The sequence below is a fragment of the Heptranchias perlo genome, chromosome 27, assembly GCF_035084215.1.
Source record: "Heptranchias perlo isolate sHepPer1 chromosome 27, sHepPer1.hap1, whole genome shotgun sequence".
Lineage (NCBI taxonomy): Eukaryota > Metazoa > Chordata > Chondrichthyes > Hexanchiformes > Hexanchidae > Heptranchias > Heptranchias perlo.
In genome coordinates this window covers 36222488-36247128 of record NC_090351.1, presented here as the reverse complement: position 1 = coordinate 36247128, position 24641 = coordinate 36222488, and the positions used below count along the sequence as shown (strand labels likewise).

Sequence of the window (24641 nt, the reverse complement as noted above, 5' to 3'; positions counted from 1 at the left end):
ATTGAGCAGCTTTCATGATCATTTTTTTCCCTGGTACCAGCCCACAAATCACCAAATTTATTGACTCACAACCTCACGGGTCACTAGTCCAGTGCCACTACCACCGCACTACACTATGAAAAGGCCCTATACCTCCCAATTATTTCAAGGGAAAATTCTACCTAAATATTCCCTGATTCCTGAAGCAAAACTCCAGAATATTCCTCCACCTCCACTTACTCAACTCCAGCCTGCTGCTCCTCACCGACACCACCACACCTTCACCCCCCCGCCCCGAATCCCTTCAGCAGTGCATCCATTGTGTACCATGAATATTTGACCAAATCATTCCGTACCCGTCCAATAACCTTCTGTTCCCGACAAGATACCTATTCAGTTCTTTTCTCCGAGGTTAATCTAATCTGCCTCCGTTACTTTTGGTAAGTGTCTGAGCATTTTAAAGGCTTTGACTACGTCTCCCCTCAATTTCCTTCTCCACAAGATCGGCTCTACTCACCCTTGTTGCCCTTCTCCGATCCTACTCCATCGCATCAATTACCATCCGAATGAGGCATAACAAAAGCTGGCTACGGCACTCCAAATACTCTCAAACAGAGACAGCGAGTTTTTACATGGAATTACATAAATTTAACAGCACAAAAAACAGGCCGTTCAGCCCAACAGGTCCATGCCGGTGTTTATGCTCCACATGAGCCTCCTCCCTCTCTACTTCATCTAACTCAATCAGCATATCCTTCTATTCCTTTCTCCCACATGTGTTTATTTAGTTTCCCCTTAAATGCATCCACACTATTCGCCTCAATTACTCCTTGTGGTAGCGAGTTCTACATTCTAACCACTGTCTGGGCAAAGAAGTTTCTCCTAAATTCCCCATTGGATTTATTAGTGACTATCTTGTACTTACGGCCCTTGGTTTTGGTCTCCCCCACAAGCGGAGGATTTGGACCTTCGATTCTATTCCCTCCCTCCAACCTCTAAACCCCGAAGCACCACCTCAGTACTTACGTGCTTTCTTAGTGACGACGGTGGTGGAGCGAGTGGACGGGCCACTCCCAGCGCTGTTGTAGGCCCTGACCTCCACGTGGTACAGAGTGCTGGGTTTCAGGCCTGGGACTCGGGCCGACGTTTCCAGCCCAGGGGTCCTCACTCGGTCTGCCGAAGCCTCTTTATCATTCTCTCTCCAGTACCTGATCTTTGGAGACGGGGGGGGTGGGGGGGGGGGGGGGGAAGAAGAAAAATTAACAAATATAAGAAAAGAAAATGGAGAGCATTAAAAGAAAAGCAGGCAGAAGAAACAACGACAACAAGAAAATAATAAAGTGATAAACCTTTAGGTAAACTGCCATTAGGGCCGTTTCAAATCAGCATCTCCAGCTTCTTTATGAAATAACTCGGATTTATATAGTCCCTTTCACAACCTCAGGACGTCCCAAAGCGCTTTACAGCAAGTGAATTGTTTTTTCGAAGTGTGGTCACTGTTGTAATGTAGGAAAACGCAGAAGCCAAATTGTGCACAGCAAGGTCCCACAAACAATTAAATCAATAACCATACCTGGTACTGAGGTTCTATGGTGTATACCCCTCTCCCCAGTGTGGAGCTCCATACCTCTGTCTCCAATGCGGAGCTCCATACCCCTGTCTCCAGTGCGGAGCTCCATACCCCCCTCCCTAGTGCGGAGCTCCATACCCTTGTCTCCAGTGCGGAGCTCCATACCCCTGTCTCCAGTGCGGAGCTCCATACCCCTCTCGTGCGGGTGGTATGAGACCACGGTTGGGGATGTGAAGATAGGAACTTAAAGAGAAAGGGTCGTGTGCCTCACCCTGACAGTAGATGAGCAGTCTAGACAACACCACCCACCCACCCCCCCCAACTTTCTATGACACTTCATTCATATAATCCACATATTCACCAGAAATCACTAGATAGGGTTTAGGAGAGGAAACCCTGGCTGATTTTATTTCCCCTTCCAGGGGAGTTGAATCCAACCACAGTGCCTCACCTCTTGCTCCAGCTGGGATCAGTTAACTCAAAGTTAGGACTTTCCTGACCACTTCTACACTGGGAACGACATGTTCCAATAGAATCATAAGAGCATTTACCGAAGACATTTTTGTTCAATGAAGTCAAAGCCCTTGTAATAAACCTATTTTCTTTGGTTTCCACCTATTTCCATAAAGCCCGTAGACTTCCCGTGAAGTTATTATTGAGGGCGTCACTGCGGTGGGGAAATTCCTCGGAGCTCTGGTGACCCGTCTTCACCGGAAGAGCGCTGGGAAATAGCAGGCTTGGCGCTGGTTGGAGTGGGAGCAGCTCCGAGGAATTTCCCTCCTCACCCGCGCCCCTGAACCAGAATGCCCTCTCCGTTGGAAAAAGGAGTAGACTCACCTCGTAGCCCAGCAGTATACCGTTCATGGTGACCGGCCCCACCGGCTTCCAGCTCACCTCGATTTCGGAGGAGGAGAGGCTGCTGGCAGTCACCCCAGAGGGGGCAACGCTCGGTTCTGAGGAGGGGGGGGGGGAGAAAATCATTTTTAAAAAATTGAATGGAAAAGGGATGCGTTAGCAATTCGTTGCGTGATTGACAATGAATGGGCTCCACCCCTTGGTGAGGGGGCAGAGGAGATTTACTAGGCTACCAACATTCAGCGTCCTGGCTAACAGGTGAAGATGGGTGAGGTAATGGAGGGCAACTGTTGCCCATTCAGTCTCCTTTCCTTTTAGCTTGACATCCTTCCTAAAGTGCGGTGTCCAATTCTGGGTGCCAAACTTTAGGAAGGATGTCAAGGCCTTGGAGAGGGTGCAAGGGAGATTGACTAGAATGGTACCAGGGATGAGGGCCTTCACTTATGTGGAGAAGCTGGGGTTGTTCTCCTTAGAGCAGAGAAGGTTAGGGGGAGATTTAATAGAGGTGTTCAAAATGATGAAGGGTTTTGAAAGAGCGGATTGGGAGAAACTCTTTCTCCTGGCAGGAGGGTCAGTAACCAGAGGACGCAGATTTAAGATAATTAAAATCTAGGGGAGAAAATGAAAGAAAAATTTTTACACAGCGAGTTGTTATGATCTGGAATGCGCTGCCTGAAAGGGCGGTGGAAGCAGATTCAATAGTAACTTTCAAAAGGGAATTGGATAAATACTTGAAGAGAGAAAATTTACAGGGCTACGGAGAAAGAGCAGGGGAGTGGGACTAATTGGATAGCTCTTTCAAAGAGCTGGCACCGGCACGATGGGCCGAATGGCCTCCTTCTATGCTGTGCGATTCTATGAATATATTACCCTAATATATTCATAATGGTGGAGGTGTGTGAGAGTCTTGCAACTATGGGAGAACAAAATGTAGATTTTTCTGATCAGCGTCATTGTAACTTTTAACCTTCAATATTAAAGTAGTGACGATTGGAAAATCGAGGCACAGGGTGTACAGAAAGTTAATGATGTGATTGTGTCAGTCAAGCCCTTTAAGGCAGTGTGTAGATGGACAATCACACCCCTAACTGACAGCCATTAAAAGGTTAAAGTAGGAGTGTCTCTTTGGGGTTGGGGGAGGGAGGAAAATCACGTGGGATAAAATTTTGAACCGATTTTTTGGTTATGCCAATTAAGTGTCAAACTGATGAGACAATAATAAGAATAGCGAGCAGATGGTGAATGCCTCCATTGAAATTCGCTGGGGGTCGGGAACTGGCCATTGTTTGGCAACGGCTTGGATTGGTATAGCTGACAGGGTGTCGTGTTTGAGGTGGGGTGGGGCGAGGGGTGCCCTCCTGTGCCTGAATTAAAATGGTGGCAGAGCGGGGACGGGTGAGAACACGACGCCGTCTTAACCTCCTGCCCGCTGTGTGGGGGGGGGGAGGAATGGGGAGGGGAGGGAAGGGGGTTAAAATCTATACCCATGGCGCTGGGTCCATGGTCCAATGTTCTGAGTGAAAAATTCATCCAAAATTGGCATAAGAACCGGAGGTGGAGATGAGGAATTTTTTTTTTAACGCAGCGAGTTGTTACGATCTGGAAAGCACGGCCTGAAACGGTGGAGGTAGCAACCACAACAACAACAACTTGCATTTATATAGCGCCTTTAATGTCATAAAACGTCTCAAGGTGCTTTACAGGAGCGATAATCAAACAAAATTTGACACCGAGCCACTTAAGGAGATATTAAGGCAGGTGACCAAAAGCTTGGTCGAAGCGGTGAGATTTAAGGAGCATCTTAAAGGAGGAGAGACAGAGGTAGAGAGGCGGAGAGGTTTAGGGAGGGAATTGCAGAGCTTAGGGCCTAGGCAGCTGAAGGCACGGCCGCCAATGGTGGAGCGATGAAAATCGGGGGGTGCGCAAGATTCAATAGTAACTTTTGAAAGGGACTTAGATAAATACTTGAGAAGGAGAAATTTTTGCAGGGGAAACAGAGCAGGGGGGAGTGGGTCTATTCGGATAGCCTCTTTCAAAGAGCCGACCCAGGCACGATGGGCCGAATGGCATCCATCTATGCTGTAGGATTCTATGAAAATCAGGCCAAAGGTACGGGCGGTCACAAAGGGGAAGGGTCAGCTGCCTCACCTTCCTCTGCTGAGTAAATGATTGCAGTCTGGCTGTAGGGTCCCTGGCCCTTGCTGTTGAAGGCCATCACCCTCACTTCGAATCGACTGTACGGAGCGATCGTCTCATTCTGGTAAACGTAGCGCGAGGATTCCGAGCCCAGAACCTTGGCGTTCTTCCACTCCTTGGTCCCCTCCTTTCGAAAGGTGACGATGTAACCAAAGCCCTCGCCGTTATGGTACTCGCGCGGCACGGGCTTAAAATAAATCGATCAATAAACGGGAAAGTTACCATCCAGAGAGGCATTTTAATCCCAGCATCCCCCACCCCACCCCCCCCAACCCTTCTCCTGATGGAGCTGACCCTTGCTGGGGTTCAGTTCCCCTGTCGCCAGCAGTCCTTCCCCACCTCAGGAAAGGACCCATAATTCGTAAATGAGACTCAACTGTGAGTTTCAGCGGGCTGTTCAACTACAGGGGCATCACAGGTAGACCTGATCCTCACCCAATATCCACACATGCCGCATTTCAGCAAACGGGTCAGTTGCTAGCGATCTGGTGTAGGGGCACTGGCTGATTTTTCCCTTCCCAGTTGAGACCAAATCTAGTGCCTCAAATTTTTATGCCTATCAGGAAAGACTGAACAGGCCAGGGCTCTTCTCTCTAGAAAAGAGAAGGCTGAGGGGTGACCTGATAGAGGTCTTCAAAATTATGAAGCGGTTCGATAGGGTAGACGTAGAGAAAATGTTTCCACTTGCGGGGGAGACTAAAACTAGGGGCCATAAATATAAGACAGTCACCAATAAATCCAATAAGGAATTCAGGAGAAACTTTTTTACCCAGAGAGTGGTTAGAATGCGGAACTCGCTACCACATGGAGTAGTTGAGATGAATAGTATAGATGCATTTAAAGAGAAACTAGATAAGTACATGAGGGAGAAAGGAATAGAAGGATATTCTGAAAGGGTTAGATGAAGCAGGGTGGGAGGAGGCTCGTGTGGAGCATAGACCTGTTGGGCCGAATGGCCAGTTTCCGTGCTGTAAAATTCTATGTAAGATTCTGCCCCAGTTGAGATCAGCGAACTCAGAGACAGACTGGGTAATGAACCATCTGCTCTATGCGGTTCCATATCACAATAGGCAAAACCTTCACACCTGCCAGGCCATCTGGTGAGACCCAGGTGAGAGATTAACTCTGAGAGAAGCCTCTTCTTTTACCTCAATGTGTAAATAAAACCCATTTATAACTTTATTTGAGACATTAGCTGTCAATTAATTGCGTTCAATTCTTCAGTGTTAATTTTGTTGATATTTGCAATACTCCAGAAAATACTTTCTCCACAATTCCATGGCTCGGCAATAAACATCTCCAACCAAACAGCATTCAATAAAGCCAATGGAATATTGAACTACACGGTCAAAACAACACTAGTCAGAGGAAGCCACGCTCCAACTGTATAGTGTTCTGGTCAGACCTTGAGTATTGGGCTCAATTCTGGTCATAAAGACCAATTGTCCTGTATTGCCATGTCCTAAAGTTTGAAAAATACTATACACTAGTGTCTCTCTACCTCCTCCTTAATTGCAGTCTTCTGTGCTGTAGCCGCATCACGTGCTAGGAGTTCAGCTGTAAACATTCCCTCTGCATATACTCATCACCTTTAATTCCCCTTTCTGACCAGATATTTATCCAACTCCTCTTTGATCAACATCAGTAAGTGGGGTTTCTCGGAACCTGACCCACAGAACCACTGCTCTATGCGGAAAAATTCCAGCAATCTCCGGTCCCACTTGCGATCTGATCATTTTGTACGTGTGTCCTTTAGTTCTGTGTCCCAGCCCTGAACATTAGGGAGGGGAGGGGTAGGGAGATGGGTGGGGTGGGGGGGGAGGACAATAAAGGATTTGAGCCTCTGTTTAAAATCGCTGGTTTTATCCTAAATGCTCCACTCTGCAGTTCACCACATGAGGACCCGACCCCGTTGTATATCTGGGCTCCGTCCAGTTCCAGTCATGGGGTTTCCTTATTACTCACCGCCCACAGCATCGTGACCTCGTGCCGGTCTCCACCTCCCCCGCTAATGCTTGATGGAGCAACTGTGGGAGCTAGGAGACACAAAGTGGGATATATTTAACCATCAAAACATCCTCGAGGGCAAGAGCTAGTCTGGTATCATGCTGCGATCCGTTGCACGTGTTTCAGACTTCAGTGCAAGTAGCAGTGGGGAGAGGTGTAAAACGGGCTGCTGATTCGCCATCGCCCATTTTACACCATCGCACAAAGTCAAGAATTGTCCCAGTGACTATGTGGGAAATGCAGCGGCCAATCTTCACACAGGAAGATCCCACAAATAGCAATTGGATGAATAAACCAAGCTAATTAGTTTTTGGTGCTGTTGGTTGAGGGAGGAATGTTGACCGAAACACAGGGAGAACTTCGCTGCTCTTCTTCAAATTGTGTTGTGGGATCTTTAACATCCACCTGAAGAGGCGGACGGGGTTTGGGTTTAACATCTCATCTGGAAGGCAGCACCTGTAACAGTGCGACACTCCAGGGGGTGTCAGCCGTGGCTCAGTTGGTAGCACACTCACCTCTGAGGTACGAAAGTCATGGGTTCAAGCTCTGTTCCAGAGATTTGACCTCATGATCCAGGCTGACACACCCACTCCAGTACCGAGGGAGTGCTGCGCAGTCAGAGGTGATGTCTTTCGGATGAGATATCAAACCGAGGCCCTGTTCGCCCTCTCAGGTGGATGTAAAAGATCCCACAACGCTATTTCGAAGAAGGGCAGGGGAGTTGTCCTGGCCAATATTTATCCCTCAATCCACTTAAAACAAAATATCTGGCTATTTATCTCATTGCTGTTTGTGGGATCTTGCTGTGCGCAAATTGGCTGCTGTGTTTCCTACATTACAACAGTGACTGCACTTCATGCTTCGGGACATTCTGAGGTTGTGAAATGCACGTCTTTTTTTTATTGCACTGACATGTCAGCCTAGACTCAAGCTCTGGAGTTGGGTTTGACCTCAGAAACTTCTGACTTAGAAACGAGCACGCTACTGACTGTACTCGGTCAAGGCAGATATTTCTGAACTGGTTTTCAGCCAGGGAACGTGCACGTATAAAACCAAAAATGAGGCGGGAAAGAAAAACAGAAATAAACAGATACCAAGTTATTTAACATATAAGTTATTTAACACATTTATCAGGGATTCATTCAAATTTGAAAGAATAAACAACACCCACAGGCTCATGCAGGACCTCATTGGCTCAAATCACTGATGAAAACAACTACCAGACTCAACACGGTACAGACCTCAATTCCGATCTCAGACATTAAGCCATAGATTTTCAAACTGAGATCAGTGGATCCAAGTTCATTGGAAATCTATTGGTTTGGGGTTGGTCGCACTGAAGGTTGCAATCACAGTCGCTCAACAATTCTGCGTTCAATCATTTTATTCCTAGATTTTCTGTACTTGTTGGTTTACTAACACTTTGGGCCGAGTCTTGCTGGGAAAATAACGGCCTGTTCACAACGCACGCCGTTATTATTGCGCAAATCAGCCGGTAAGTTCGCGGGACTAAGAGATACGCCGTGCGTTGCGGATCTCCGGAATTTGCTGGTCGATTTACTCCACTCCGCAATTTGCTTCACACAAACAGCATCGTGCTCTCAGCCTCCCCGTTATTTTTAAGAACTGGCTGGATTTGCACATTAATTGCCCATTAAACTCGCCGCAGAAAGTTAGGGCTGGAATTTAACAGTGTAAGTACATTTTATAACTATGTGATAATTGTTAATGCAATGCCGATCAATCTCTTGGGCCCAGAATGGGAACAATTTAATCTCATGTTCAATTTCAATCCTGCGTGTAATAAATTGTTGGAGATTTAAAAAATGACAAATTTAAAATTTTTGCATTTTTTCCTTTCTGTCTCTTCCTTCTCTCTCTCTCTTAATCGAATCTTTCCTTCCCTCTCTTTGTTTCTCTTTCTGTACCTGATTTGACTCCAGTTCACCCTCTTTCCTTCTCTGTTGTTCCTCTGTTTCTTTCTCAATCCTTAAATCTCACTGGTTATGGAGAGAGATTGTTGGTCCCGTCGTTCACCAAGGACCCAGGTGCCCCGTTCCCCCCTCGCTGCCCTGTTACCAGCTCGCATTTCCAGCAAGTCACGGGGCGGGAAACATTACAGGAAAAAGTCTAACTAAAGGCGCGTGCCCCGAGATGCCCCGCCTGTATAACCAACACAAAACATTATAGCTGACATATGGGGCTGATTTTCTTCTTGCTCCTTCACCCCGCAGTCAAGTCAGCGGAGTGCGCACCCCACACGCTCTACACCGGTATTTCCAGCTTCGGGCCACTAGCGTAGCCCCCAGTGGAATGGGTTTGCATCCAAAAGTGGGAGAGGAAAGCAGACCTGGGCTCTAGGCCTGAGAGCCCAGAGAGGCCTGCAGCAACGGTGATGGCCAGTGGCTCTGGAGCCTTCCGGTCGCTGTTCAAAAAACCAAAGCTAGAAGGCCCTGGTGGTCTTGAGAAGGACGTTTCTGTTTGGAGATGTGAGAATCCACTTCCCGGATCCTCCAATCGGAAACGGTTGGACCCAACCTCGAAGGCCCATTTTCAGTGGGCTCTGCAGCACTCGGGTGTCTGCCAGGCAGAATAATGGCACACGGGGTGTTTCGACATCGTTCCCACATCCTTTACCATTTGGTTTCAACATGGCCGCCTGTTTAAGGTAGGCCCACACTGCCCACAAAGTGCAATGTGGCGGAGGCCTGGCATGGCCCCTTACTCTTCAACTTTGCGGCTGGAAAATTGGAGCAAAGCGAAGGAAATCGTCTCCACTCTCTTTTAACCTTAGGACGGAGAATGCGTTGGGGGGGTTTCTGGCAGTGTGCCAATATTTGCTGTGGTTCACCGGGACTGTGCCATTATTGGCTGGGGTTCACCTGGACTGTGCCAATATTTGTTGGCGGTCTCCGGGAGTGTGCCATTATTTGTTGGCGGTCTCCGGGAGTGTGCCATTATTTGCTGGGGGTCTCCGGGAGTGTGCCATTATTTTTGAGGGCTTTGCATCAAGTCACATCATATTATTATTTAGGGTCATAAATGAAGACTTGAGGCCAGTTGGATAATGTACTGAGGTGTCCGAGCTGCTCACTTACCTGCTTCTTTGGTGCGTATAGTCTGTGAGGGCAGGCTGGGGTCACCAGTTCCCAAGATGTTTTTGGCTGTGACTCGGAATTCATAATCCATCCATGGAATGAGGTTCGTCACCCAGGCTGACTCTGCATTGCCTTCTATCTGTTGTGGAGCTTGACAAACGTAATTGAAAAGAGAAAGAGTTAAAAGACTGCCACCCCCACCCTCCCCCACCCTCCCCTCCAACCAGCACCGGAAAATTCTAGGACAAAAACTGCATTTGCCTGTTGCCGTAGTGGCTGCATGCACTGCATAAAGAACAAGAAGATCCCAGTTCCCATTTCTAGTCTGTTGCGAGTTAGCTGCTGTCCGCCAAAGCAGCAGTGTCCGTGTTACGCTCGGTGCCATGGACAGGCAACGGGAGAATTTAGCCAAGGATCCTGCTCCTGATTGTTGTCCAGTGAACGCTATTGGAAAGTGCCTGCCTGCGAAGATCAGCTGACGGGCAGGATTGGGCTTAGGTGTGACGCCCATGTGGCCGAATAGCCTGCAACGCTTTAACCCCGATATTAACGTGCAAATACGGCCTGCTTGGGCCGGGCGCAGGTGCAATGTCCCCGGGCTGACCTTGGCATGGTTTCCATGTTTGAAGTGCGTCTCCCTGCCAGAATCAGATGGCTAAGTGTTTGGCGAGAGGGGTTTGGGGGGAGGGGGGGGGGTCTGAAAGGTGGACGTGTGCCTGGGAATAGCGGGGGTGAGGGGGGGGGGGGGTTGGAGGAGGCCCAAGGCTTCGCTGTGAGGCCCGGGGCAGCACCCCTGGGGCCCCTCCCCCCGGCAATGAAACCATTTAAAAAAAAATTAAAGCCACTGACCTTGCCGGGCCTTTCCCGGCCTGGGCTCCTGCTTGGCGCCAAGTTTCACCGTTGGGCCTCCGGCATTGCGTGCGACTGCCGTGATCGGCGGTCAGAATCGTGGCGGGGTCCTAATCGCGCCGGCTTTCACACATTAATGGGGTCCAAACCGGGAACCCCCCACTCCCCTCACCGTACCGGAAACCCGGCAGTTAAAATGGCGGCTCCCCGCCCCCCACCCCCACCACCATCGTTGCGTTCCTCACACTCGGAAAGCGGGTGGGGGAGGGGGAGATGCGTGACTGCCATTTTAACCGCCCGTCCCTGGCGGGCAGACGGCAGGGTTGCCATCTCTGGTTGGACGATTCCTGAAGGTTTTTACGCCCAGTGTCCAACTGCTCTCGCTGTGTCAAACAGCCTCGTTACCCGTCCCCCACCCCTCCCCATCTCCAATTTACTTATAAACGAAAGTGTTCGAAAGAAAATGATTAAGAAAAGAACAATTTTTTATTTAATGCTCCATTGATTTTTCTCCTGGGTTTTGCTCGCAGCTGTGCCTTGGAAATTAGTCTCAAATTCCTGGAGACCCCAGGACCAATCCTGGAGAAACATAAGGCACATAAGAAATCGGAGCAGGAGTAGGCCATACGGCCTCTCGAGCCTGCTCCGCCATTCAGTCAGATCATGGGCGATCTTCGATCTCAACTCCACTTTCCCGCCCGATCCCCATATCCCTTGATTCCCTTAGAGTCCAAAAAATCTATCGCTCTCAGTCTTGAATATACTCAACGACTGAGCATCCACAGCCCTCTGGGGTAGAGAATTCCAAACTTTCACGACCCTCCGAGTGAAGAAATTCCTCCTCATCTCAGTCCTAAATGTCCGACCCCTTATCCTGAGACTACGTCCCCAAATTCTAGACTCTCCAGGCAGGGGAGACATCCTCTCAGTATCTACCCTGTCGAGCCCCCTCAGAATCTTATATGTTTCAGAGAGTTGGCAACCCCCTTAGCAAGCAGGGTTAAAACTGGGCCTTTAGAGTCTAGGCCCACAGATGAAGAATTGGCCCGAGGGATTGAAAGCCCAATTCCTACAGGGGCAGCGAGAACACTAGGAAAGACGAAAACCCAAAAAATAGACATAATCCCTCCTCCTGCTCCTCCTCCTCCTCCTCCTCCTCTGCACATACACCCACGGCCAATTATTTCAGATCAAAGAAAAAACACCCAGCTACGCTCCTCCAAGACAAACAGCTCCTGGTAAATTTAAGTTCAGGCCTCCTCACGATTAAAATGGAAATTGGCTGAATCGAATTTAAGATGATTGATTTGAGTTCTTTCACCTTGACTTTTTGCGAACAGTGAGAGTGCAGGGCACCGCAGGCTGTGCGGAGGAGAGCAGCAGCCAGCGTAAGAGCGAGGGCTGCTTGCACATTATAAGCTTCCGTGGGTGAAATTTGCAGCTCCCTGGATTTCCCTTCAGGGGAGAAAGAAACAAAAGAAGGAGCTGCCATGAATCAGATTTAAAAAAAAATAATTCAGTCAGTTTAGCGGGGTGGGGGAGAGAAAAAGTTAACTCCTTGATAACGCAAAAAAAAAAGAGGGACAATTTTCTGGGTTGGACAGACCTATAGGGAACGTTATCCAGGGTTTTTAGTGATTGAATCCTTGGCTGATATCAGACAAACACATCTCAGGGCCTCCCATCTTACTGTGCAGGACAATGGTCTAAGGCTGGATTGTTCAAATCAGGCAAGTGGCTCGTTTTAAACCTGCAAACGTGCCGCAAACAGCAACAACAACTTGCATTTATATGGCACCTTTAACATGGTAAAATGTCCCCAGGCCCTTCACAGGAGCGATTATCAGACAAAATTTGACACCGAGCCACGTAAGGAGATATCAGGACAGGTGGACGAGGTAGGTTTTAAGGAGCATCTTAAAGGAGGAGAGGTTTAGGGAGGGAATTCCAGAGCTTACAGCCGAGGGAGCTGAAGGCACGGCCGCCAATGGTGGAGCGATTAAAATCGGGGATGCGCAAGAGGCCAGAATTGGAGGAGCGCAGAGATCTCGGAGGGTTGTGGGGCTGGAGGAGGTTACAGAGATAGGGAGGGATGGGGCCATGGAGGGATTTGAAAACAAGGATGAGAGTTTTAAAATCGAGGCGTTGCCGGACCGGGAGCCGATGTAGGTCAGCGAGCACAGGGGGTGATGGGAGAACGGGACTTGGTGCGAGTTAGGATACGGGCAGCAGAGTTTTAGATAAGCTCAGGTTTATGGAGGGTGGAAGATGGGAGGCCGTCCAGGAGAGCATTGGAATAGTCGAGTCTAGAGGTAACAAAGGCACGGATGAGGGTTTCAGCAGCAGGTGAGCTGCGCCAGGGGCGGAGATGGGCGATGTTATGGGAGGTGGAAGTAGGCGGCCTTGGCGATGGAGCTGATATGTGGTTGGAAGCTCATCTCAGGGTCAAATAGGACGCCAAGGTTGCGAACGGCCTGGTTCAGCCTCAGACATTCGGAGTGAGGACTTTGCATTCAGAGCACGTCCTCTCTCTTGGCTCAAAAGAAACGTGACTTTAGTTAGAGTTAGTGCTGGCCCCAACCTTCAAAAACAGAATCCAGAGTGTGGTGTTGACTATACCTGTCCGGACACTCTTCCACTCGTCAGACAGCGACGTCCTGGCCTGTATTATGTACCTGCCGATCGGGCTGTGGTTATCGTAGCCTCTGCTCCAGCTCAGCAGCACCGAGGAGTCATTGATTTCCTTCCCAACAACACCCCCTGGTGGGCCAGGTGGACCTGGGCGGGAGAAGAAGTTGAGACAGATGTCAGCTTGGAACGACTGAACAGGACCATCATCGCCAAGCGAGCTTCATCCCTTCGGTGCTCGGTGGGGTTGTTTTTTTTTAATCATAGTATCATAGTAGGTACAGCGGAGAAGGAGGCCATTCAGCCCATCATGCCTGTGCCGGCACTTTGAAAGAGCTATCCAATTAGTCCCACTCCCCCTGCTCGTTCCCAGTAGCCCTGCAAATTTTTTCCCTTCAAGTATTTATCCAATTCCCTTTTGAAAGTTACTATTGAACCTGCTTCCACCGCCCTTTCAGGCAGCGCATTCCAGATCATAACAACTCGCTGCGTAAAAAAATGTTTCCTCATGTCGCCTCTGGTTCTTTTGCCAATCACCTTAAATCTGTATCCTCTGATTACTGACCCTTCTACCACTGGAAACAATTTTTCCTTATTTACTCTATCAAAACCGTTCATGATTTTGAACACCTCTATCAAATCTCCCCTTAATCTTCTCTGCTCCAAGGAGAACAATCCCAGCTTCTCCAGTCTCTCCGCCTAACTGAAGTCCCTCATCCCTGGTACCATTCTAGTAAATCTCTTCTGCACCCTCTTTTGTTTTTCCTCTTAAAATTCATGTTGATTTTTTCCAAAGTAATGGTTTTTCCAGAAACGCATGCGGAAGATGCTTGAGGGAGAAAGGAATAGAAGGATATGCTGATAGAGTCAGATGAAATAGGGAGGGAGGGGTCTCGTGTGGAGCATAAACACCTCGCAGCAGTGTCCTGAAGATCAATCTTCAATTCCTGGAGACTCCAGGCCAATCCTGGAGGGTTGGCAACCCCGCTTGGGATTGGCTCGAGAACCAAGTGGCCCTGGGAAACAGCATTACGTGGATTGGAAAGGTGGCTTCGTGGAGTAACCAGAGCAACAAGGGACCCACCCGACTTGAGGGCCTATACACTCAGAAGAAAACTAACATTGGTGAAAAAAAACCCCAGTGAAACCTTGTTTTTTGTCTTGTTTTCTTCAATAAAATGAAGCTTAGGGGAGAGATTGGAATGAAGAACGACCCCCGAGGACTTCCCTTCCCCTTTAATTATTTGACGAGAAGGATCTGTGTGGTCCTGAAAGCTTATGAAAACATCTGTCACGCCAACTGTTTGTTGGGTCTGGTACTCAGTGAAGTAACTAGCCCTTCATCTGCATGCAACTGATTTATATGTCACTTTGCTGTGACATTTTCGGCATCACAAGGAGTTGCAATTAAAAGAGGAGGCTGAGGGGATTAATAGACATCAGTTGGATATCAATTAAAAACTGAAAATCGAATCTGAGTCCCCAATGATTTGAATTCAGAGCTCTATTAAAACCTAGCAGACTGAGAGACGGGCTGTCCATAAGCAACATATCCAGTTATTATTTCATTGTGCTTTTGTCTCCAATTTTCTGCTTTCCTTTCCTTAATCGTAGAACCTTACAGCACAGAAGGAGGCCATTCGGCCCATTGTGCCTGTTCCGGCTCTTTGAAAGAGCTATCCAATTAGTCCCACTCCCCCCCCAAGCTCTTCTCCCAAAGCTCTGCAAATTTTTCCTTTTCAAGTATTTATCCAATTCCCTTTTGAAAGTTATTATTGAATCTGCTTCCACAGCCCTTTCAGGCAGCGGGTTCCAGATCCTCACAACTCGCTGTGTAAAAAAAATTCTCCTCATCTCCCCATGGTTCTTTTGCCAATTATCTTAAATCTGTGACCTCCAGTTACCGACCCTCCTGCCAGTGGAAACAGTTTCTCCTTATTTACTCTATCAAGGCCTCTCACAATTTATTAAATCTTCCCTTAACCTTTTCTGTTCTGAGGAGAACAATCCCAGCTTTTCTAGCCTCTCCACATAACTGAAGTCCCTCAACCCTGATACCATTCTAGTCAATCTCCTCTGCACCCTCTCCAAGGCCTTGACATTCTTCCTAAAGTGCGGTGCCCAGAATTGGACGCCACACTTTAGGAAGGATGTCAAAGTTGCGAATTCTTTGTGGGGCATCTTAACAAAAGGAAAGGAGACGGAATGGACTCCAGTTGCCCTCCATTATCTCACCCATCTTAATCTGTTAGCCAGGATGGCGAATGTTCTACTGGCAGCCTACTCCACCCATGGAAGGGTGACATCACAGCCCAACCTGATCTCTTCCTCATCCAAAGCCCCCCCCCGCCACCCCCCCACACCAACAAGGGCACTGTCCAGGAGGGAGTCACTTGATAGAGATCAGGAGGGGAACCATGGTTGACGTTTCCTTTCCCGGAGGCCAATTGTAATACTCCAGCTGAGATTAGCTAACTTGGTATTGACCAGGAATTGGATTTGGGACCTCCCCCCGGTGTGACTCTGTATTACCTGGGGAAGTGCATTTACCCACAGTGCGCTGAACAGCTTATCTATTTTGTTGCTTATCTCCAGGTCGCCGTGTTAACCCAATCACATGCGATTACTTAGGAACATAGGAACAGGAGGAGGCCATTCAGCCCCTCATGCCTGTTCCGCCATTCAATTAGATCATGTCTAATCTGTACCTCAACTCCATTTACCCACCTTGGTTCCGTAACCCTTAATACCCTCACCCAACAAAAATCTATCAATCTCAGTTTTGAAATTTTCAATTGACCCCCAACCTCAATGGCTTTTTGGGGGAGAGAGTTCCAGATTTCCACTCCCCTTTGTGTGAAGAAGTGCTTCCTGACATCACCCCTGAACGGCCTAGCTCTAATTTTAAGGTTATGTCTATCTACCCTATCAAATCCTTTAATCAACTTAGTTAGATCACCATTAATCTTCTATATTCAAGGGAATAAGCCTGGTGTATGTAACCTGTCCTCATGATTGAACCTTTTAACCCTGTTATAATAGCAATAAAATTGAACAGGCTGGTGCTCTTTTCTCTAGAGAAGAGAAACTGAGGGGTGACCTGATAGAGGTCTTTAAGATTATGAAAGGGTTTGATAGAATAGATGTTTGATAGATTAGGATCAGATTAGCCATGATCTTATTGAATGGCGGAGCAGGCTCGAAGGGCCGATTGGCCTACTCCTGCTCCTATTTCTTATGTTCTTATGTAGAGAAGATGTTTCTACTTGTGGGGGAGACCAAAACTAAGGGCCATAAATATAAGATAGTCACTAATAAATCCAATAAGGAATTCAGGAGAGTGGTCAGAATGTGGAACTCGCTATCACAAGGAGTAATTGAGGCGAATAGAACAAATGTATTTAAGGGGAAGCTAGATAAACACATGAGGGACAAAGGAATAGAAGGATATGCTGATAGGGTCAGATGAAGAGGGTGGTAGGAGGCTCATGTGGAGCATAAACATGGCATGGACTAGCTGGGCCGAATGGCCTGTTTCTGTGCTGTATATTCTATGTATTTTTACGTAATCAAATCAGTGGTCTTTACCTCTCACAACCAGCGTTCCGGATGCATGGGCGCTGTCCACTACCGTCTGGGCAGTGCACGTGTATCTCCCAGAGTGTTTCAGCTGCACGTTGGTTATCTTGAGGTCTCCGATCGTTTCGCGCTGCAAGTAGAGGGATGGAAACACTTCCGTGTGAATAAGACAGTGGCACCAGTGGCTGTACCACGGCCCACTGATAGGGTAACGCCAGGCAGTACCGGCCACTCAAAGAGGAGGCACCAAGCAGCGACTCTGACAAACACAGAACTCCTGACAGCCCCTCACTGCATCCCACCCGACTCAAAGTGGCATCGCCCGGCGCCAACAGATGCTCTATTACACTTGCCAAATCAACAAACCGATTTAATGCCTTTGATCAGCAAAATCATGGTGAACACAGTGACTGCATCTTAGTCTTTGCAGTGAGCTTATAGCACAAGGCTTGGAAAAAGTCTCAGCTGTTGGGATCATTGGTCATTTTCTTCCTGTCGAGCCGATGCCTTAGCCCTCCCCAAAGAGCAGAGCCAGGTGGGGAAGAATTGGCACAAATGACTAATCGCCTCACAGCGTGTCATTCGTTGAATGTCATGGGTGATAAGGCTGATCGCGGTCAATGCTGTCCTGGCCGGCCTCCCACCTTCCAACCTCCGTAAACTTAAGCTCATCCAATTCCCTGCTGCCGTATCCTAACTCGCACCAAGTCCCATCCACCCATCACCCCCTGTGCTCACTGACCTACATTGGCTCCCGGTCCAGCAATGCCTCGATTTTAAAATCCTCACGTATTTGTACATATATTTGTGTGTGTATATATATATATGGGTGTGTATGTATATATATTGTGTGCCTGTATGTATATGTGTATTATACATATATATAAAATAAGTGTGTGTGTATATGTGTGTATATATAATGTGTATATATATGTGAATATATATATAAAATGTGTGTGTATATATATATAATGTTTGTGTGTACGTATGTGTGCGCATGTATATGCGTATGTATATATAATGTGTGTGCATATGTGTATGTATATATTATGTGTGCATGTGTATGCATGTGTATGTATATATATATAATATGTGTGTATGCATATGTGTGTGTATATATATATACAATATATATATCTACACACAAACACACACGTACGTATATATATATCACCTCTCTGGTGTTGCTCATAGGTGGGTTTGGAGCACAGTCTCACTCCTCAGTCTGTGCTGGACTGGGAGGCAAATACCAGGGAGCAGAGCACAGCAAGAGGGGGAAAGGCAGGACGGAGTGGGGAGCAGAGCACAGCAAGAGGGGGAAAGGCAGGACGGAGTGGGGAGCAGAGCACAGCAAGAGGGGGAAAGGCAGGACGGAGTGGGGAGCAGAGAACAGCAAGAGGGGGAAAGGCAGGACGGAGTGGGGAGCAGAGCACAGCAAGAGGGAGAAAGGCAGGACGGAGTGGGGAGCAGAGAACAGCAAGAGGGGGAAAGGCAGGACGGAGTGGGGGTAGAGCACAGCAAGAGGGGGAAAGGCAGGACGGAGTGGGGGTAGAGCACAGCAAGAGGGGGAAAGGCAGGACGGAGTGGGGGTAGAGCACAGCAAGAGGGGGAAAGGCAGGACGGAGTGGGGGTAGAGCACAGCAAGAGGGGGAAAGGCAGGATGGAGTGGGGGTAGAGCACAGCAAGAGGGGGAAAGGCAGGATGGAGTGGGGAGCAGAGCACAGCAAGAGGGGGAAAGGCAGGACAGAGTGGGGGTAGAGCACAGCAAGAGGGGGAAAGGCAGGACGGAGTGGGGAGCAGAGCACAGCAGGGATCGGAAAATGAAGCGCAGAAGGGAGAAGGGGGAGAAATAGATCAGACATGATCAGCTCTATTATTACAGTAAAAATCTGGTGAAAATTTACCAGTATTAATTTATAGAGGGAGGTACTAATTTAGATTGTGTTGTTGCAGAATAAATGCTTAAATAGGCTGTGTTATAAATATTTCAATTGTTCATTTATTATGTGCTGTTTTCATTAACCCCGGTGTTCAGGTAACATTTACGTTTAGGAAACCAGTTATTAAGGAATGAACGGTATTTTTGCTCGAAGGATTCAGGGTCTCTCTATACATCTCTCACATCCAGGCAAATGGACAAACTGAGCAAAGGACATTTCAACGACAACAACAACTTGCATTTATATAGCGCCTTTAACATAGTAAAAGGTCCCAAGGCGCTTCACAGGAGTGATTATCAGACAAAATTTGACATCAAGCCACATAAGGAGATATAGGGACAGGTGACCAAAAGCTTGGTCAAAGAGGTAGGTTTTAAGGAGCATCCTAAAGGACGAGAGAGGGGTGGAGAGGGGGAGAGGTTTGGGGAGGGAATTCCAGAGCTTAGGGCCTAGGCAGCTGAAGGTACGGCTGTCCACGGTGGAGAGCTTAAAAACGGGGATGTGCAAGAGGCCAGAATTGGAGGAGTGCAGATATCTCAGGGGGTTGTAGGGCTGGACGATCTGGTCTGTCAGACTACCACCCAACCGGTGAAGGTGAAAATTAACTCTCTACATTTCTTAAAAGTGTTTAAACTGGAAAAGCTTTTGAAATGTTTTCATATGCACCTAAAAAAGTGTCTATCCACCCTCCCCCTCCTGTATTTTTACATTAGGAAAATCCTCTTTTTAATGAGAAATGGGAGAATGGCTGTTTTTCTCCATGATTTATGACTGACAAACCAAAGTACATTCTCAGAAATGGGACAGAATGGGAAACAGATTCGGATTCTATCTGATGAAAGTGGCCTCTTGCGCCTTCCCCTGCTCCCCTTTGCCCCAACATTGGGGGCAGAGCCTTCAGCTGCCTCCGTCCTCTCTGAAACTATCTTCCTAAACCTCTCCACCTGTAAAAAAGCCTTCCAGTCACTGCTCCTAATCTTTCCCTTGCTGGCTCTGCAATTATTTCCTGACGCCTATTTGTGAAGCCTTACAACGTTTTGTTATTTACTATAAAAAGTGTCTATCCTTACTGTTTTACATTCGAAAATCTTCTTTTAAGGAGAAGTGGGAGAATGCCTGTTATTCTCCATGATTCACGACTGACTAACCAAAGCACGCTCTCAGAAATTGCATGTCAAACTCGTTGCTGGCATGTTGGTTGTAGCTTGTCAATTTTGGAAAAGAAAATAGACATTTGCTATTGCTCTAAGAGGAGCATCAGGCCCGAGGTATTGTTTCCTTGTTGACTGTACTCACCGTGGAAACTCGTTGGAAGTGCTCCGCCATTATGTCAAAGTCTATAGGAGACTCGTTGACTGACCAGGTGAACGTGAGGTCCATGGTGGGATCATGGCTTGCGTGGCACTGCAGTATGACGTCCTCACCAAGGTTGATATCAGCGTTGGATGGAGCCAGGGTAATTTTAGTGGCGTCTGTGAGAGAAACAGAGGACTGAGTCAAGAAAGGAGGAAGGAGATCGTAAAAGGACAAACCGGAGAAAGAGAGAGAAGACGTAATCGGAACGGGTTTAAACATTCAGAAGGAGAAATGAGGTTTTCTAGGGGTGTCTGTACTCCTGTCAAAAAAACAGACCACCTGGACTGACCTCTGACCGACACGATGCCTGTGCTGTTTGCCTTTCCCAGGAAATTCTCCGCAAAGCAGGTGTATTTTCCTTCGTCAGCTCGGCTTATGTTCCAAATCCTCAAGGTGCCGTCTGGGGTTATGGTCATTCTGCGTGAGCGAAACAAAGGGATTTATGGAAGTAACAGAATTAGCAAAAAAACCACCTTCAGTTCCAGCCATCTGGTCAAATGGTCAATGTGCCGCTGATGTCCAAGTAGACCCTACAGGGAGGCTCTCCAGTTCTTCATCGGTTTCCTCTGTGGCTCACTGCTTCCACCTTATTCAGAACTTCTTAGCCTGCCTCCCCTCCTGCACAGGTCTCATGTCGCCCGCCACCCTTTGTAACACGCACGGACTTCCTGTGCCTCAGCGAAGTGACCTCAGGATTAGTACTCATCTTCAAACCCCTCCGCAGCCTCGTTCCATCTCATCTGCGGGATCTTCTCCAGTAATACATCGCCGCCCAGAACCCCCCCACCCCCACCACTCCTCCAACTACAGATTACTGCTTGTTCTCTGCTACATCCGCTCTACCACCAGAGGCTCATCTCTCGGCCACTATGTCTAATAAAATTTCCTCCCAATAAAAACACTCCAACTTGCCACTTCATCCTGCCTTGAAATGCCTCTTGAAAACCCCCTTCAATCATGCCTTTGGCCTCCCAGCTCCCAACTGTTGTTCCTCCTCCTTTCTTGCTCGATGCCCACCTTGTTAAGCACTTTGAGACATTTTCTTCTACGTGAGGAGTGCTATTGGAATGAATGGAAGCCATTGTTGCTGAAATATCAAAATTCAACAACCCGCTCAGTGTGACTAAAGAGAGCAAACTTACGCATTTATACAGCACCTTGTTGGCCCAAGGCACTTTACAACCAATGGACTACTTTCAAAGTGCAGTAACTGGTGTTATAGGCAATCATAGCAGCCAATGTACGCACAGCAAGGTCCCACAAACGGCAAATGAATGACCAGATAATGGTTTTGGGGGTCAGTGGTGAGTGGTTCTGAAGAAGGTTCCTCACCCAAAACGCTCACGGGCCTGCCCTTGCCACAGATGCCGGCAAATCTGCCGTGTTTCGGTTTTCAGCATCTGTAGTATTTTGCTTTTTACTGGTTTTGGTTAAGGGACAACAACAACTTGCATTTATATAGCACCTTTATCATTGTAAAACATCCCAAGGTGCTTCACAGGAGCGATTATCAAACAAAATCTGACATTGATCCACATAAGGAGATTTAAGGACAGCTTGGTCAAAGAGGTAGGTTTTAAGGAGCATCTTAAAGTAGGAGAGAGGGGTAGCGAGGTTCAGGGAGGGAATTCCAGAGCTTAAGGCCTCGGAGGCTGAAGGCACGCCAGCCAATGGTGGAGTGATGAAAATCGGGGATGCGCAAGAAGCCGGAATCGGAGGAGCGCAGAGATCTTGGAGGGTTGTAGGATCTGGAGGAGGTTACAGAGATAGGGAGCGGAGAGGCCGCGGAGGGACAATTGTTGACTGGCCATTCGGAGAACTCCCCGCTTTTCTTCCTATAGTGCCATGCGATCTCTTTTACATCCACCTGAGCAGACAGACAGGGCCTCGGTTTAACACTTCATCTGAAGGACCCTCTCAGTACTGCACCGAAGGTGCTAACAGATGGTTTGCTCAAGTCCGTAATGGGGTATGAAACTACAATCTTCCGATTCAGAGCCAAGAGTGACACCAACTCTGCCTGCCTAGAGCCCAAGCCTGGTCAGGGGTGGGGGAGGGGGGTAGAGCTGAGATAAGAGGAAAATCAGCCCCAAAAAGATGCTGCCCTCCTATGAGAAGCCTAATCCTATAGCCAGGGCATCCACTCACTGAGAACTGCGGTTCTGTCGCAATTACCTTTAGTACCAGTTCACTGCACTACACCAGGACTATATTTAGCACGGTGGAGGCTTTCTAGGGAACAGTGGGGATGATCGGCAGAGATTGACAATACGGCAAATCGATGCATCAAGTTGACTGCGATGCAATCTGTTTTTTTTCTCTCTGCTTTCCTCTGTTATATTGACAAGTTGTATGAAGCAGGCGCAAGGTATGAAAAGTAAGTGTTGCTAACAGCAACTAATACACGTGTAATGCCTTTGACAACCACCTGCCTTTAAACAGGGGTTCATGGACTAGTTATGGGTTCTTCTTTGAGTGATTGGATCTGCTAACTCAAAAAAAAAGGATCCTGCTTTAGTCTCTCCTCCCCCTCCCCATCTTCTATATTTTAATGTTGAGGGGGGAAGAAATAATCAAAGAGAGACTTTAGGAAACCAACCGCACTCAAGAGCCTGTAGTTGCTCTTTCTGATGGAAGGCATATTTCTTCCAATTGGAATCAGAATTTTACAGCACAGAATGAGGCCACTCGGCCCACTGCCTGGTCTCTGGAAGATCTGTCCACTTAGCCCCATTCCCCACGTCCTTTTATTCTTTTTTGTTTCTGCAAATGTTTATCCTTTTCCCTTTTATAGATTCAACCGCTATTTCTGATAGGGCACTTCCCTAACAACATCCTGAATAAAAAAAAAATTGTTCTCCTAACCTCTCATAGAATCATACAGCACAGAAGGAGGCTGTTCGGCCCATTGTGTCCGAGCCTGCTCTTTCCCCATTGCCCTGCAAATGTTTCCTTTTCAAGTCTATATCTAATTCCCTTCTGAAAGTTACTGTTGAATCTGTTTCCACCACCTTTTCAGGCAGTGCATTCCAGATCATAACAACTCGCTGCATAAAACATTTCTCCTCATCTCCCCTCTGAAAAGGAAAAATTTGCAGGGCTATTGGGCAAGAGCAAGGCTATGGGAACTATTTGAATAGCTCGTTCAAAGAGCCGGCACAGGCACGATGGGCCAAATGGCCTACTCCTGTGCTGTACCATTCTATGAACTCCATCTGCTGAAGTTTTTCCCACTCACTTAATTTGTCCATGTCCCTTTGTAACTCCCTGCTTCCATCGACACTAATTACTGTGCCTCCTATCTTAGTGTCATCTGCAAACTTGGATGTACAACTCTCTATTCCTTCATCCAAATCATCGATACACACGGTGAAAAGCTGAGGCCTCAGCACAGATCCCTGGGGAACACACCACTTGTCACATCTCACCGGTCAGAGTACATTCCCCTTATCCCTCCTCTTTGTCTCCCACCTCCCAACCAATTACCAACCCAATTACACTCGTTTCGACCTTGATGGCCCTCAGTCCTTCAACTACGTTTCTCAGTGATAAAGCTCCACATCCCCAGTGACCTCGGGGCATGTCCTGTTGGTGAGGTTATTTTAGTCACTGACCTTGTGTTGTTGGAAAGAATCTCTGTCCCTTTACTCCAGAAGATGCTTGGTTTGGGGGCTGATCGCGGCCTGCACTCGATGAGCACCTCCCCTCCCCGGGCTGCTGGAATCAGCCGCTTCACTGAGTTAGATTGAAAATCCGGACGAAAGGCTGGGAATGAAAGACCATGAACCACTGGAGTGAATTATTCAAAACAAAATCGGCTACATTAGCAGTGTTCAACACTGGACTCCCCCGCAGGGCTGGACACTGGACTCCCCTGTGGGGCTGGACATTGGACTCCCCCGCGGGGCTGGTCACTGGACTCCCCCGCGGGGCTGGTCACTGGACTCCCCCGCAGGGCTGGACACTGGACTCCCCTGTGGGGCTGGTCACTGGACTCCCCCGCGAGGCTGGCCACTGGACTCCCCCGCGGGGCTGGACATTGGACTCCCCCGCGGGGCTGGACATTGGACTCCCCCGCGGGGCTGGTCACTGGACTCCCCCGCGGGGCTGGTCACTGGACTCCCCCGCGGGGCTGGACATTGGACTCCCCCGCGGGGCTGGACATTGGACTCCCCCGCGGGGCTGGTCACTGGACTCCCCCGCGGGGCTGGTCACTGGACTCCCCCGCGGGGCTGGACACTGGACTCCCCCGCGAGGCTGGTCACTGGACTCCCCCGCGAGGCTGGTCACTGGACTCCCCCGCGAGGCTGGTCACTGGACTCCCCCTCAGGGCTGGACATTGGACTCCCTCGTGGGGCTCGTCACTGGACTCCCCCTCAGGGCTGGACATTGGACTCCTACATGGAATGGGACACTCCACGTGTGTCCTTCCCAAATCTAAGTAAATGGAGGGAACTGCATCAAACGTGTGTGGAAGTAACCTTACTAGAATCAACAGTGCAGGGTTTTGAGCTTGTTTTTTGGGCGAGAATGCTCTTGGCAGCTGTGTGACCACTCCCTGCCCAATGAGCCGTTGTTCAACGT

The 24641-nt window shown here is 48.3% G+C and overlaps 1 protein-coding gene across 1 annotated transcript in view; it reads right to left on the bottom strand.

Annotated features, from left to right (window-relative positions):
• Window positions 1-24641, bottom strand: part of cntn2 (contactin 2) — an 84923-nt gene that overhangs the window by 9335 nt on the left and 50947 nt on the right. The window contains exons 15-24 of the mRNA XM_068007780.1: window positions 23672-23822; window positions 20347-20474; window positions 19998-20173; window positions 16771-16891; window positions 13174-13332; window positions 9706-9855; window positions 6566-6636; window positions 4553-4787; window positions 2387-2502; window positions 1006-1192 (exon numbers count right to left, since the gene is read on the bottom strand). Coding sequence (XP_067863881.1) covers window positions 1006-1192; window positions 2387-2502; window positions 4553-4787; window positions 6566-6636; window positions 9706-9855; window positions 13174-13332; window positions 16771-16891; window positions 19998-20173; window positions 20347-20474; window positions 23672-23822 — 1494 coding nt within the window. The remainder of the gene's footprint in view (window positions 1-1005; window positions 1193-2386; window positions 2503-4552; window positions 4788-6565; window positions 6637-9705; window positions 9856-13173; window positions 13333-16770; window positions 16892-19997; window positions 20174-20346; window positions 20475-23671; window positions 23823-24641) is intronic.